The 16,999-nt window shown below is 41.2% G+C and overlaps 1 protein-coding gene across 1 annotated transcript in view; it reads right to left on the bottom strand.

Moving 5' to 3' along the window:
• The window catches only part of LOC135469726 (probable 3',5'-cyclic phosphodiesterase pde-5), a 51,739-nt gene that overhangs the window by 27,943 nt on the left and 6,797 nt on the right, over positions 1-16,999 (bottom strand). The window contains exon 3 of the mRNA XM_064748291.1: positions 9,699-9,773. Coding sequence (XP_064604361.1) covers positions 9,699-9,773 — 75 coding nt within the window. The remainder of the gene's footprint in view (positions 1-9,698; positions 9,774-16,999) is intronic.

Raw genomic sequence — 16,999 nt, 5'->3', positions numbered from 1 at the left:
GAGTCTGATTTACAGATGCTCGAAACTCATGTGTACGGGAGCCTGAGTTACAGATGCTCGAAACTCATGTGTACGGGAGCCTGAGTTACAGATAGGGAAAACTCGTGTGTAGGGAAGTCTAATTTACAGATGGAGGAAGCTCATGTGTACGGCAGTCTGATTTACAGATGGAGGAAACTCATGTGTACGGCAGTCTGATTTACAGATGGAGGAAACCGGAGTAAATATTAACGACGCATGACATAAACACTCACGCATTAATGTGCAAACGCCTTGCATAGGCTGGTATAAGATTTTATAAGATTGACTTTTCAGTAAATCATTTCCACGTTTTATTCAAAACACTGGTGTTTTGTAGAAAACATGACATTTCTGCTAGAGTGGTCAAATAGCCGTTTTCATTTTAGCAGGTATATGCCTATCAGTTTTTCGCACAGATCTCACTGCGTCTCCCCTTCGGCAATTTGGTAATTAGAAAGTACACTTCCATATTTACATTTGGTGTTATGTAATAAGAAATCCCTTTGTCTAATGAAACTCACATATGAGTTATCAAACGTAAGTTGATAAAATCATCACACCACCGAGTACAAACCGAGTCTTTGTCTGTTCACAATGTTAATTCATTATCCACGAAATCTTTATTCTCCAGTATATGACGATTAAGCCTAAGCGTATGTTTGTAGCGTACAGCACACACTATCAGCATATAACGGTCAGCTCGTATCTGCCGGACTTCCCTGAAGGTATCCTCTTTCTTATTCCTCATATATATCTCCAGGCTTTCTCAAAAAGCAACACGGATCTCTTCTCAAGTTTCGCTTTCGTCACGACGTGTTCAGGACAACTGGATACCACCTCGATATCATCCAAACAAATTACCATGTTTAGTGCCATTTCATTCCATTTTTCAGGAAAGCTTCAACATGACAAAAGTAAAACGGCAAAATGATGGTTCCCTTTTGCCGGATAAGATTTCCGGGAGACAGGGCCTAGACAAGACCCAGGTTTCCCGACTGCGAATGATAAGAAGAAACGGAAGAATTTTCTCCCACAATGATGCTGGCCGTCGTCGAATAAGTGAAATATTATTGAATATTCAAATTATAAAAAACAATTAAGAAAGGGAAGAAGTCCATGGCACAGATCAAAAAATTTCGTAAAAGCGCTTTCTCTCACGTGATGTCGTGCGCTTGTGCGGAATGCTAATGTGAATTATGGCACTCTCATTTTTGTGACATTCACAGAAATTTAACTTTTACCGCACGATACTGAACAGAAAGGAAACCATGTCTATACCAAAGTTTAAATCTTGAACATGCAGAACATGACAGAATCCACGCGATACGTAGCGGCAACAGCACAGTATTGCGTTGCTTTACGCCTTTGAATCCATTGTGAATAAAAAGGAAAAGAAATGAAAATTACTGATTAAAAAAAATGATATACAGAGAGAATCTGGCATAGTTTTGAAAATTGTCCTTCCAAATTGCTAGATTTTACAATAGGGCGCAAACATCAACAAAAGAGAGTTGGTCGATAGCGATTTATCTGACACCAAATGAAGTAAAAGCTAAATATATAATCAAGCAGATATAATTAAATGAAAATGAATTAGAACTGTAACTCGAAGGTCAACGATATGGTCCTAATGAATTACGCGATCCCTACTTTATTCTGGTCTCTTTAATGAAGACATGTTGTTAAGCTTGTAGACCTACGTCATAAGTCATGCTTTAGGACATATCATTGATGTAAACAGCTGACAACAATTAAGATAAACACTTCCCAACAATTCACTTAGGTGTAATAATTAGATTTAAAGGTCTTCGCATGACGTCAACACGTGACGTCAGCAGTGGATTAAGTTACAAGGTACCACTTTATATGTATTTATACTTGTATGGCTAATGTAGGTGAGAGTGAGGTTTTAGGTGTGTGGGGGTGGGGGGAGGGGGTGTAGGGTTACTGACTTTCGTTACTCCTGCCTGGAGGAGTCTTGTTAACATTACAATCTCAACCACACATTTATAACGGGTACTGCTGGGTCTTTGTGTGAAGGATAAATTGCTCACGAAAAAATGGCCATTGTCTATTGGTTGTTTATCTTATAAAAATCTATCTTTCAAGAAATAGGTAACTGCTGAAGAACTGATGTGGTTAATGGTTAACGGTGCACTTCGTATTTCTGAATCGCTTTGACACACGAAGCACGGGTTCAAACCCGGTCTGGGAAAGGGAATTGGTAGATTTCTTTGCGCGCCAGGTCTTGATTACTATAAGCCGTCGGCAACGCTCGTGTGGGAGAGACACTTGTAAAGACACTTGTCTTTACACCAGTGTGCTGTGCATATCTGTATGGCACCTACTACCATACAACAGTGGAAAGTCATGGAAATCAAAAAAGGCTTTATTCTATCAGGAATAAAATAAAGAAATGTGTTACGATTCAAATTAGATTAATCACGTGACAGAAATGACAATTTCAGCAAATGATGACTGTGACGATTACTTATACATCATCCGGGTTTCGTATTTATTACAGGACTATTTTGTTTCCTGAAAACAACAATATGCCACAGTAACGATTTATGTGCCGATTCTTAAGTTCTATACCAAGACGAAAACGTCAGCAAGGCACATCTGTGAAAGAATAAATGTGCCCCTCGTGACAAACATACGTATACCTGTGACAGACATAGGTGTCCTGTACAGAGGCAAACACACCGACTGACTTTAATACATAACAGCGTACCTGTCATTTTACTTTAATACATAACAGCTTACCTGTCATTTTAACCGCATGCTGCTGGATTACTACTCATAAGTTTCATGTATACGTTGTTTTTTCCTTCTCCCAGATTCAGTGTTCTCCCTGGTTACTACCGACCCTCTAGTACATACCAAGTAAACCCACAAGGTGTTTAGTAAATCACCTGACCCGAATTTTGATCCAGCTGAGATTAGCTTACGTATATATGTACAGCCGAAATCTCTAATACAGGAGTGTCTCTGCACATTCAACTCAAACAAAGCTGACCTCTTTAAATACACACGCACACGTTGGAGTTTTAGTTAATGTTTCAGCTGTTTCCAGGCATTATGAGTTTACGCTGAGATCTTAACTATTAACACTGCGTGAAATTATCAGGTCGATCTGGTCGATACAACAAATATACTTATTTGAAAATGTAACACCCCATTTCCGACAGGTTTCTGTGAATACCTGAAACTCAGCATTGTGTTCATGTTAACTTTCCTGTTGGCGGAAACTTGATAATCTGTTGCCTGGAGCTGAACAAAGCGTATCTCACTCAGAGTGTAAGTAAATTTTTATGGATCTTCGAATTGTGTGTGCTAATGCGAATCTAGGTGTTCGAGAATGGCTTAATGTTGCCTTGAAAACAGTTACCTATCGCTGATGTCATGACTTTAAATCCGGCACATACAGATTCTTTCATTAAGTGTTACATTGTAACTCTTAATGAAACAACTATTTCCTTAAGCGTTGCAATACCATGGCAACCCTTTTTGAAATAACATTTCAATAGGGGTTACATTAGCAACGCTTACTGAAACATTTATTTCAATAAGACCAGTCCATAAATTCTGGCATGGCACATAAAGTGTCTTATTCAAATAATCATATTAAATTCAGGGCTTTTTCCTAACATTTCTGTATTAAATATAGCTGTCCAGGACAGCCATTCGGGGATCGGCTCTGTAATAAATTATATTGGTAATAGTAATGATAACTACGGAAGAAAGGAGAAAAAATGAAAAGGGATATCCTGGCTTTGAACCAGACACTGCCAGTTATTACGTTCAGCGAGACTTGCACTGAAATCCAGTAGAAAGATTATATGAATTCTGCTCATAGAACAAATGACAGAGGGATTACACCGTTGGAAGATTGATTCCCGCGATAAACTGCAGTGACAAGTTTCATGCCGTCTTACACGAAACCCGTATGTCAGGTAGTTGACATTTGAACGGTTTTCAAAACTTTTGTTATTTATTTCATGAAACCTACACAACACACGGAAAAACTAAGAGCAAAATGGAAATAATCCGACTGAAATACTTTCGAATACGTCAAGGTTATACCAAACTTCAAAACTTTTTGTGACGTCATATTCTTGACCAATGGTAAGCTTTAAAAGTTGAAAACGATTTTCGACACCTTCCTCAAACTCTATGCAACTGCGGTCAGTGGACCTAGGGCCAGTCTACAAAAAGATTAGTTCAATTTTACAAGCAATGCTTTCAAACGATTCATTGCTTAGAGTAGTTAGGCGGATCCATGGCAACGTTTTCATAATCCCGTGAAATGCCGTTCATAGTGGTAGGCAATGTTGTTAATATTGTTCGGCAATGCTATTCATCACGACGTTCACAGCTGATCGTTTCACTATGTTGTTCTCAGCTGAGATATTTAGTGATTGAGAAATGATTTACAAGGCTCTTGTTCTTTGTGAAGGCGTTTGTTAGCACGCGGACTGAGCGCTGTGTTGTAAGTGTGTCTCGACCCTCGATAAACAAGTGCTTTGACAGAGTGGTCCGATTTACGAGAGGTTCGCCGTCTACCGGAGTGGTCCCGGCTAACAGCCCAGCTCCCTGCTGAAGAGGTGTTTGTAGCACGACTCCACTGGCGAATACAGACGGAGTTGTCCACGCTGTTCAGATAATTCAATTACCCACAAGATGTCTGGACGTGTAGGTCTCCATAGCGGTCGTGAGAACTTATTAGAAAACTTGAATCAAGTGGTAAGGAGAGCAATGGGCGCGTTTTGATGGAATACATTGGCAGAATAGGCTAGATGATTGATTTAGTAAAGGGAGTTAAAAACAGACAGACAGTCATTGGAATTCACAAGTTTTAAATGCATTCTGTTCTTGTATTTATGACGTAATGTTTTCTGGTCTAGATTAACCGAGTTCCGAATACAGTCTCGATGGCTGGTCTTACTCGTGAAAGACTCGATGTCGCCAAACGCTCATCCGTCACTCACTCATTCGTAACATTGGCAGAGGGCGCAGCTATCACATTTAAAAACGGGAGGCAATTATCTTGCTAGCTATAGGGCTACATACATATCATCTGTTATCAGTGCACTACATATGTTTATACACGTATTTATCGCAACACAGTCAACATAGCTAATACATCCAAACGCGAAAGGTGCCAGATTGAACCTTGATACAGACCAGATCAAGCCAGTTTATTGTAGTTTCATCCTTTTCAGAAATCTGATAAAAGCGCCCTCTATCCTAGAAGAACTAGAGCTAGTGTTTGACGAGTGAGTCTTTGACGACATCTAGTCTTTATGACATGGAGTCATTCACGACACCCATTCTTTTACGACAAGCACTCTTCTACGACATCCAGTATTTGATAAGACTCAGTAGTTGATGACATCAAGTCTTTGGGGAATGAGTGTTTGTTACACGTACTCATCTGTTCTTTGATTGAGCAACTAGATTATTTGTTACCTGTAACACTTTGGGAACAATATTTAGGTTTGTATATATGACGAATTCAGCCTTCCATACGTAGCACTTAACAGCGGAAAATCATGCCAAGAGTTTTACGACACACTAAAACCATCGCGTTTAGGGATCATTTACTTTATAGTTAGCGTACATTGCTCAGCAAAACACACGGTTATTGATTGGTGCGGTATGTGACTAGAGCTGGTTACAGTTAAGATGTATTGACGAAATATGGCCCATCTACGCTTTCTTTCCATTCAAACGAGCTCCATTAGCCACCGACTATAGCAGTAACAGGATTGATGTTGTGTGGACGGATAGAAGGCAGCCTTGATCCGGTTACATTTTATCAAATACACCTTCTAACGATCAACAAGCTACGTGTCGCACAGCCCAAATACAGCGGTTGTAGTGACTTTTTTTTATTTGATTTGTGTTTTACAGCGTATTTAAGAATATTTCACTTACATGTGTGCGACGGCGGCCAGCGTTAGGGTGGGAAGAAAACAGGCTGAGCCTGGGGAAACCCACGACAGGTTGCTGGAAACCTTCCCAAATGCCACCAGAAAGGAAGCAACTATATGCTGGACTTGAACTCACAGCGTCCTGGGTCATTGAGCCGCGCTGGCAAGCTAACCACCACGATGACGGAGGCTCCCACGTTATAGTCAGGCAGAACGTTGGATATAATGGCCGGCATGGGTACTGTCTTACAGCAAGGGTTTACCAGCATTCTGACTGACCTGCAGCAAGGGTTCACCAGAATTGTGACTGCCCTACAGCAAGGGTTCACCAGCATTTAGGATCGCCCTACAGCAAGGGTTTACTGGCGTTGGGACTGCCCTACAGCAAGGGTTCATCAGCATTTAGGATCGCCCTACAGCAAGGGTTCACTGGCGTGGAACTGCCCTACAGCAAGGGTTCATCAGCATTTAGGATCGCCCTACAGCAAGGGTTCACTGGCGTGGAACTGCCCTACAGCAAGGGTTCATCAGCATTTAGGATCGCCCTACAGCAAGGATTCACTGGCATGGGACTGCCCTACAGCAAGGGTTCATCAGCATTTAGGATCGCCCTACAGCAAGGGTTCACTGGCGTGGAACTGCCCTACAGCAAGGGTTCATCAGCATTTAGGATCGCCCTACGGCAAGGGTTCACTGGCGTGGGACTGCCCTACAGCAAGGGTTCATCAGCATTTAGGATCGCCCTACAGCAAGGGTTCACTGGCGTGGAACTGCCCTACAGCAAGGGTTCATCAGCATTTAGGATCGCCCTACAGCAAGGATTCACAGGCGTGGGACTGCCCTACAGCAAGGGTTCATCAGCATTTAGGATCGCCCTACAGCAAGGATTCACTGGCGTGGGACTGCCCTACAGCAAGGGTTCACCATACAGCAGTGCTTGAGACTGTCGTACAAAAGGGTTTAAGGGCTTTGGGAACATCCTACAACAGGGTTTAGCAGCATGGATGCAGACCTACAACAAGACTTCACTGGCTTTGGGACAGACCTACAGCAAGGATTTACCGGCATAAGGATAGACCTACAACAAGACTTCACTGGCTTTGGACCGTGCAACAACAGGGTTTGCCAGCATTGTGACTATCCTACGACTTGGTTCACTGGGGCCGTCATACAACAAAACAAACCGACACTGATTCGTGGCAGAATATCGGCGACAGGCAATATAAATTATTCTCCATGCATTACTCTGACGCCTAATTAACTGACGACCACAAGATTTAAAACTACGGATGTTGAAGTATCTTAGCTTTAATACCACGGAAGCTTAACTATCTTAGCTTAATACCATAGATGCTGATCTATCATGCTTCAGTGAAGTCTGAATCGGGAGGGAAATTACTGATCTGACAGCTGACGTCATGCTCTCTGCAGCAAAATATATTTGTTCAAACGAAGCCGTCGAGTGTTGGAAGCGAGCGTGTAAATTGTCCCCGAGCTAGTTTGCATTGTTACATATGTACACAGACTCTTCGGACGCATGATTTCAACAGGGATATATCCAGCCTTGCCCGTGTATGCCAGCAAAAAAGATATTCCTCAATCGATTCATGTCTGTATGGTACGTACAAATATGCCATAATTGCCATATACAATAATTGCCGTGCAGTTTGATTACCCTTCCCCTGCCCGTCCATGCCAAGGCGTTCCACTCAAACACAGATATAATTAGTGCGTCAAGACAATGTCCTAATTATTAATAGTTACGCCTAATTTGTCGAGATGAAAACGACAAGCTTGGACTCACGACCGGATTCCCAGCACTTGCCATCAGAATACTGGGCCATACGACATGCTTTGTTTGTCCAAAAGATTCCAACCCCGTTGCGTTCCCCAAACCATTTGTCACGCACATTTGAGGGCTGAATACGCACAACATGAACTCTCGGACAAAGGCCAATACCGCAGACTTACACAACTTAATAAGTTCATAAATAAGAATGCAAGAAAATAAATATTCAGCCCACCAAACGCAGCTATCTCTAAGTTGATCAACCCTAAAGCTGGCGGCCACAAAAATGAAGCAATGCTTTTCACAGAAATATGAAGGTTAAATAATACCAACGGTAAATGTTACACAATGTTATAAAACTGTCGGTCTGTCTGTCCATTTGTATGTCTCTTTAAATGTTGGCATTTGTACGTTTGTCTAAATGTTGGCATTTGTACGTTTATCTAAATGTTGGCATTTGTACTTTTATCTAAATGTTGGCATTTGTACGTCTGTCTAAATGTTGCCATTTGTACGTCTGTCTAGATGTTGCCATTTGTACGTCTGTCTAAATGTTGCCATTTGTACGTCTGTCTAAATGTTGCCATTTGTACTAAACACTCTCAAGCACTGATTCCCTGAACGATGGACAAATTTACTTGTTTATTCGATTCTCGTTTTACGCCATACTCAAGAGAGTGTTCCACTTATACGACAGCGGCCAGCATTATGGTAAGAGCGGGGCCACCGTGGCTCAGTCGGTTAGCGCGCTAGCGCAGCGTAATGACCCAGGAGCCTCTCACCAATGCGGTCGATGTGAGTTCAAGTCCCCTTCATGCTGGCTTCCTCCCCGGCCGTATGTGGGAAGGTCTGCCAGCAACCTGCGGATGGTCGTGGGTTTCCCCCGGGCTGTGCCCGGTTTCCACCCACCATAATGCTTGCCGCCGTCGTATAAGTGAAACATTCTTGAGTACGGCGTAAAACCCTAATCAAATAAATAAATAAATAAATTCTGGTAAGAGAAAAGCGAGCAGAGCCCTGGGAAAGCCACGGCCACGAGTGGACAGATGTTTTCGTACTTATTTGATTGAAAGATCTGGAACTTTCCATAGTGAGATCTGAAAGGAAACACTTAACACTCGTCAATCTGGACACGGTGTATTTTACCGTGATTGCTACTGTCGATCGAGTGACGAACAATCTTTTGTCTATCATAATTTGCGGTCGATTTGTCAGACAGGTCTCGGAACACTGAGAGTATTGATTTCACCAAGAACACACCACGGCTGTTTACTTAGCTTTATTTATCTGGATTTTTCTGTAAATAACTCGGTCCTTCACATTGCAGAGGTACAAGGCTGCGACACTGTGTAAAGAGGACAATTTCGCATCTGTCCAACCGGTACACTAGCAGTTGTTAGTCAGTGTTCAGTTGTCCCGGTCACGTCCCTCGTGAACAATGTCAAGTAATTAAGACTATACCGACCGGGCACATGTCCATGATCGTCACGCGTTAATTAAGCCTCGAGGATTGTAATTAAATGACATGGTATTTCCTACATGGCCATTGGTTCTCAGGTACATAAGAAAAGCATATGATCTGTCACGTGAGGAATTTGAACACGCGTGTATTCATATACCCACAGGGTGCACATACAGTCGATCTTTTTCAGCATTTTCTTTGGACATCTGTGAAAAACAGCGTCTGGTTAAAAGGATTCGTGTTGCGTAACAGTTTAGCCAAATAGCTAGCCGTCCATAACAGTGTGACAAACATGCAAAAACAACAATGAAGACAAAACTTATATTTGTTATAAGAATGCTGAATACCCTGTGGAATGTAGTTAACAATGGCCACTGTTTCGTATATCTATGTTAGGTAGAACTACACCAAATACACATAAAACATCTTACATATATACAGATCTGAAAATCCTTCCAGTGCTTTAATAATAAGCCTAATGGCATCTTACCTTGTGGGGGTATCACGCCATCGTTAGTCAGATATCGTCCCCCAACCATGGTGCCGTTCATTTTTGTACCTTGGCCTGTAAAACAGCGAAACAATCCATTGTTAAGGTTTTATATCCCGTATAGTCGCCTCATAACAGCCTTGTGAAAGTTTACGATCGTCACGCTTGCTCCGATGCACAAAAGTGTATGTACCAAAACACAGGTGCATACCAGCAAAGCACCGGGGCATACGGTCAATCTGCCCTGACTGGGAAAACGCGCAAACCTGCGCTTGTAGCCGCGCTGTACATACGAACATTCCTGAACAAGCTTTAGGAAGAAAATATTAAATCTTCAGAAAAGCATTGAATCATTTTTTATATTGTAGATTCCCCCTCTCTGGTCTGCTGACTTCGTCCCGAGAAGACGAGAATGACCATAAAGTAGAAGATTGATACGACTTTGTTTGGGTCACACTTCAACAGTTTCTTTCTAACAGTTGACTTGCCTTCTGCAGTATTAAGTTTAATATAATAGCGGAAGCTCAACCATCCGTATCGCCGTATGACTATTTAGCTTTACGTTTAAGATCCTAGATACCTGTATAGACCTCTGTGGTACATAAGTGTACATATGGTCTAGATCTCGTGTAACAGAGAACTTTGAAGTTGGTGACCGGGAAATGAAACTGCGAGTGCCGTGGTGGAGATTACGGGGGTAGGGAGTAGGGGTCTAAATACCAGTCTAAATGTTTATTGGGAGAAAGTTACTTTCCTGGCGTCAAATGTGACTCTAAAATGACCATGCCTATGTTGGTACGTTAAGCGTTTATGACTTTTGTTACGATCCCACATGCTATAGCTGTGGCAGTGATATGACGGATCTAACCCCAGGGAACAGTGTGCCATGCCCGCGATATCCCGTCGGCCAGGGGGCGTCATTGTGTTTTTTAAACAATGCGGCCAAACGGGAACCAGATCAAACAGTAATCTAATGTGGTAGTTCATGGCACCATGGCAACCCATACCGTTGATTAGCATCACAAAATTACAACTAGAAGAATAATAAAACAAACAGCAAATGGTAAATGAATGAAACAAAGTATGGCGATGACAAAGTGATTTAGGGAACTTCATGTGTATTAATCGGGAGAGAGGCATGAATCTTGAGCGAGAACCCTGCGCGTGAACCCAGAAAACATTTCTCTTCCCTTTTTGGTAAGTTACGTGGCATTTGCGCTACCAATGCGGGCAACTGTTACGGGCTGTCTAGTCAGCGTAACTCCTGATATGGCACAGATGTCATTAGCGGAGAGTATCAATTGTCTCGCAGGCCATTGTCTTGGGAATCGGTCGATACCAGTATGTGTTCACGAATACAGCAGCTTGGAACAATGCTAACCAGGAGGAAATGACGGAGTAGCTCTAGGCGCTAGCCTGCTTTGATTCATCACGACGTTTGTTTATTGTTATTCGTTCTGTGTTCCAGGTTACAACTAAGATAAATGAAATATATATGATGTATGATTAACTGATTCAAAATTTCCCCTGAAGTCACTCGCTGAAAGAAATGCCTCCAGTTCTATTTTCCCTTCAGCCTAAGGCTTAGTGTCACTATGAAGTTGGTTTATGGAACTCTTTATGGCCAGTGAGTCTAAGGAGCCTTCGAGATTGCCTTCAAGACCACAGGCTAGTGAAGAGTTTATGAAGCAGTTTGCCATATATATTCCGTTCTCACCTAAGTTTTAGTCTTAAACAATCGCAAATTTAAAACCTAATCTCATCAAAAAATGTTTGATCAGAGGTAACAAACAATCTTTGACGATGTCGTGAGCTATGCTTGGAAAATGTCCATTATTTCAGACCACATATTACATTAGACGAATTTCAAATATCGGCTGAAAGTAATTTACCGCAATGTTTGCCCTTGCCGGTCAACATAAAGAACGTTTTAAAACAGCTGCGGGTCAATGCGCATGGCGCACAAATTCTGCAATAGCTTAATGGCGCCAACAAATATGTTACTTGCGGATCGGCCTTCTGAAGTGCTGATGTGAAATGTAGATCTATGTGCTGGATGCTATTCAATAATTCATGTTTTGCCTTTAGTACGGTGTAGGTCTGTTATGCAAATGGGCTCATTTTACACGGGCAAACCACGGGCAAAAGTGAAACACACGCACTTGTCAATGCAAACCAATGTAAGGTACAGGTCTAACCATGTCTAAACGGCTATTTCGTGAACGTTGCTCAAAGCAGCGGTACACCTTTACTCTCAACTACTTAGGGCTATGAACAAGTAGAAAAGAGTGATCCTCTCACAGGAGCGGCCTACATACTGGTGTCATGATCTATACGACATCATCGTCATTTCCCATGGGTAAGTGACGGGCTGGGACAAGACCAAATCAAATATTGATATAACAGATAGCGGTGCCCTACTAAATCAGGAAATATCGAGGCAGATAATATTGACACATTCGAAAAAATAATTCTGTTTCTACCGACAAACTGACCTCATTTCTAAATCATGCTAAAACTGATTGCCTCCGTTTTAGAAATTAAATGGATATGTTAAAATGCAAGATCCGAATTTGAACTCACGTACAATCTGGAAAAAACTGAGAAGTCGCAAATTTGATGCTTCAAAGAATTCCACCTAATTTGTCATTTTCAAGAGTCGACCTGTTAGTTTACCGGAAGTGATTATGCTTTTTCACTGCGTTGAGCACGGAAATAGAAATCGTCTCTCATAATAAACAAATCTGCTGATGATCGTGGCTTTCCCCCGAGCTCTAACCGGCTTCCTCTCATCATTATGCTGACCGCCGTCGGATAAGTTTAATATTCATGAGTGTGGCCCAAAACATCAATCAAATAAATAAATAAATAAATCATAATAACTTTAAACATATAGCTTAATCTAACAACAAACGATGCAAAACTTTTTTTATAGAAGTTCTTTTTACCTTTCGGCTGTACTTTCACAACCGTTATCGTGTCTCAGTTTAGCTACACATATGTACGTGTAAACTATATCTAGACCCTCGACAAGCCAATAGCTTCTTTGCCTAAATCCGGTTGACTTGTTTGATTTATTATTTGGTACTCAGAACGCAGAAGACAGCCACGCCCATGTAGACATTTTATCAAGCTGGTATCTTTTGGTGTCGTTGAACACTCATAGTTAAATGTTTAATGGTTTTTGTTTAATGGCCGCCAACTAGATAGTGTGTTCAACGATTATATCGGAGACTATAACTCGAGGCTCCACCGCCTTGGCTATATATCTAAGGCATGCTACGTAGATACAAGGCTACACTCAACCCAGAGGAATACAGGGGAACCTCGCACTGTTCTTTTGTTCCTACTATAAATTATCGTTCCACTGATAAGCTCAGATTAGCTTTGGTTCTTACTAATTTTCCATTGATTTTTCACCTTAGGACAGAGCAGTATTTAGTAAGAGAGCTGGCGACCGTTTATAGAGTTCAAATGTCTGTTGTGCTGTCTTTCTGACACAGCGACAGTTCCGAACACGGTGGCCGTTCCAACAAAGAGGTGGTTTTTCCCAGCAAAGACAACAACTACCTTTTGTTGAAAATAAACGTGCGAATATTGTAACAGGTTGCCTCTTTGGGACGGGGCTAAATGCATGTAGGCCTACTTATGAAGAAAACAGTTCCCAAAATGTTTTGGCATACAAGCAAATGTTTATGGAACAAATTGCTTCTCAAACATAAAACACCTTTATGTGACATAAGGCGTGTATTTCTAGCTAATTTACCTTTTCGCCTGGGCTGGTATTCCGCCCGGTCACTGTCGCGGTCTGATTTGGTGGTCTTCTCCACAGCTGGTTTAATCACTGTATTCTTCCACTGCCGATACATGGAGACTTGTTATCAGTGAGTACCCGTCAACGGGCACGAATGTATGGCCAAGTGTCTGTGCGTATATTGTATATCCTTCAACGATATGGGGCCATCTTACACTTCATTTCGGGCAGTAATTGACCGCATATACATACAACTGGACCATAACTTGTGACTTTACAACTGTGACAATCACATAAACTCTTCCCCTGCCGTATATTATGCAACTTAAAATGTGTATGGTTTACTACATATCTGGACGGTGCCAGCATTAACACAGAGAGAGGCGATGGCTTGGAGCCAATACCGACGCAGACGGCTTGAATAAGGCAGCCACGGAGACTCCCAGGCTAGAGACTCAAAGAAGTTGTGTACTAATACTCTGCAATCCGCTTGACCAATGGCACCGCGACAAAATTCTTATGGGGTTTGCTCTGGCAGATGTGCATTGGAATGAAACTAAGAATTCGTATACCTTAATCAGTTTTACTGTAAAGTAAGAAACAACAGCACATCCAAACTGTACCAACACTAATGCCGACATAGTCCATACTGCATGACTTGCTCTGTGTTCAATTTAAGTTGGCATAACTTCATTGTGGAGCTATTGATACGGCCAGAAAAACTGGTGAAATGACAACATTAGAATGAAAATCGTGCAAATGACTAGTCTGAGGATGTGAGGAATACTAGCGTCGCAGTAGCTCATATTCCTTTCTTTGTTACGTCAGAATTTCATCATTTCTGTGAAATTTCCACACAAGTACTTAACTATCGCAACACAGACGCGTACCAGTTTCTTAAATGTGTAAAGAAAGTGGTAAAATGCAGAACAATTTTCCCATAATTTCACGGTTATACGGTTGATTAGCGAGTAATTACAGCGCTAAGTGTTAATCGATTGTTTCAGTAGCTTGTCCTTTCAAGCCAGCCATGTATAGCGTTAATAGACGACTAGCGAATTCCACACTCTCGAACTGTTCTAAATTTCGTGGAGGCTATTTAGGTGGATGTCACGGGTACTACGTCACTAATCAGGAATGTATTAAGTAATAATTTATCCTTGATATACGTCCTATGACGGTTTTATAACAGATATAGATACCCCTCCTGTGACGGTTTTATAACAGATATTGATACCCCTCCTGTGACGGTTTTATAACAGATATTGATAGCCCTCAGATATTGATACCCCTCCTGTGACGATTTTATAACAGATATTGATAACCCTCAGATATTGATAACCCTCCTGTGATGGTTTTATAACAGATATTGATACACCTCCTGTGACGGTTTTATAACAGATATTAATACCCCTCAGATATTGATAACCCTCCTGTGACGGTTTTATAACAGATATTGATAGCCCTCAGATATTGATACCCCTCCTGTGACGATTTTATAACAGATATTGATACCCCTCAGATATTGATAACCCTCCTGTGACGGTTTTGTAACAGATATTGATAACCCTCCTGTGACGGTTTTATAACAGATATTGATACCCCTCCTGTGACGGTTTTATAACAGATATTGATAGCCCTCAGATATTGATACCCCTCCTGTGACGATTTTATAACAGATATTGATAACCCTCAGATATTGATAACCCTCCTGTGATGGTTTTATAACAGATATTGATACACCTCCTGTGACGGTTTTATAACAGATATTAATACCCCTCAGATATTGATAACCCTCCTGTGACGGTTTTATAACAGATATTGATAGCCCTCAGATATTGATACCCCTCCTGTGACGATTTTATAACAGATATTGATACCCCTCAGATATTGATAACCCTCCTGTGACGGTTTTGTAACAGATATTGATAACCCTCCTGTGACGGTTTTATAACAGATATTGATAGCCCTCAGATATTGATACCCCTCCTGTGACGGTTTTATAACAGATATTGATACCCCTCAGATATTGATAACCCTCCTGTGATGGTTTTATAACAGATATTGATACCCCTCCTGTAACGGTTTATAACAGATATTGATACCCCTCCTGTGACGGTTTTATAACAGATATTGATAGCCCTCAGATATTGATACCTTTCCTGTGACGGTTTTATAACAGATATTGATACCCCTCCTGTCACGGTTTTATAACAGATATTGATAGCCCTCAGATATTGATACCCCTCCTGTGACGGTTTTATAACAGATATTGATACACCTCCTGTGACGGTTTTATTACAGATATTGATACCCCTCCTGTGACGGTTTTATTACAGATATTGATACCCCTCCTGTGACGGTTTTATAACAGATCTTGATAGCCCTCAGATATTGATAACCCTCCTGTGATGGTTTTATAACAGATATTGATACCCCTCAGATATTGATACCCCTCCTGTAACGGTTTATAACAGATATTGATACCCCTCCTGTGACGGTTTTATAACAGATATTGATACCCCTCAGATATTGATACCTTTCCTGTGACGGTTTTATAACATATATTGATACCCCTCCTGTGACGATTTTATTACAGATATTGATACCCCTCCTGTGACGGTTTTATAACAGATATTGATACCCCTCCTGTAACGGTTTATAACAGATATTGATACCCCTCAGATATTGATACCTTTCCTGTGACGGTTTTATAACAGATATTGATACCCCTCCTGTGACGATTTTATTACAGATATTGATACCCCTGCTGTGACGGTTTTATTACAGATATTGATAACCCTCCTGTGACGGTTTTATAACAGATATTGATACCCCTCCTGTAACGGCTTATAACAGATATTGATACCCCTCAGATATTGATACCCCTCCTGTAACGGTTTATAACAGATATTGATACCCCTCCTGTAACGGTTTTTAACAGATATTGATAGCCCTCAGATATTGATACCTTTCCTGTGACGGTTTTATAACAGATGTTGATACCCCTCCTGTAACGGCTTATAACAGATATTGATACCCCTCAGATATTGATACCCCTCCTGTAACGGGTTATAAAAGATATTGATACCCCTCCTGTAACGGTTTATAACAGATATTGATAGCCCTCAGATATTGATACCTTTCCTGTGACGGTTTTATAACAGATATTGATACCCCTCCTGTGACGGTTTTATAACAGATATTGATACCTCTCCTGTGACGGTTTTATAACAGATATTGATACCCCTCCTGTAACGGTTTATAACAGATATTGATACCCCTCCTGTAACGGTTTATAACAGATATTGATACCCCTCCTGTAACGGCTTATAACAGATATTGATACCCCTCAGATATTGATACCCCTCCTGTAACGGTTTATAACAGATATTGATACCCCTCCTGTAACGGTTTATAACAGATATTGATAGCCCTCAGATATTGATACCTTTCCTGTGACGGTTTTATAACAGATATTGATACCCCTCCTGTGACGGTTTTATAACAGATATTGATACCTCTCCTGTGACGGTTTTATAACAGA

Source organism: Liolophura sinensis, chromosome 7 (assembly GCF_032854445.1).
Source record: "Liolophura sinensis isolate JHLJ2023 chromosome 7, CUHK_Ljap_v2, whole genome shotgun sequence".
NCBI lineage: Eukaryota > Metazoa > Mollusca > Polyplacophora > Chitonida > Chitonidae > Liolophura > Liolophura sinensis.
The sequence above is the reverse complement of the archived record's forward strand: the minus strand, read 5'-3'. Positions and strand labels throughout refer to the sequence as shown.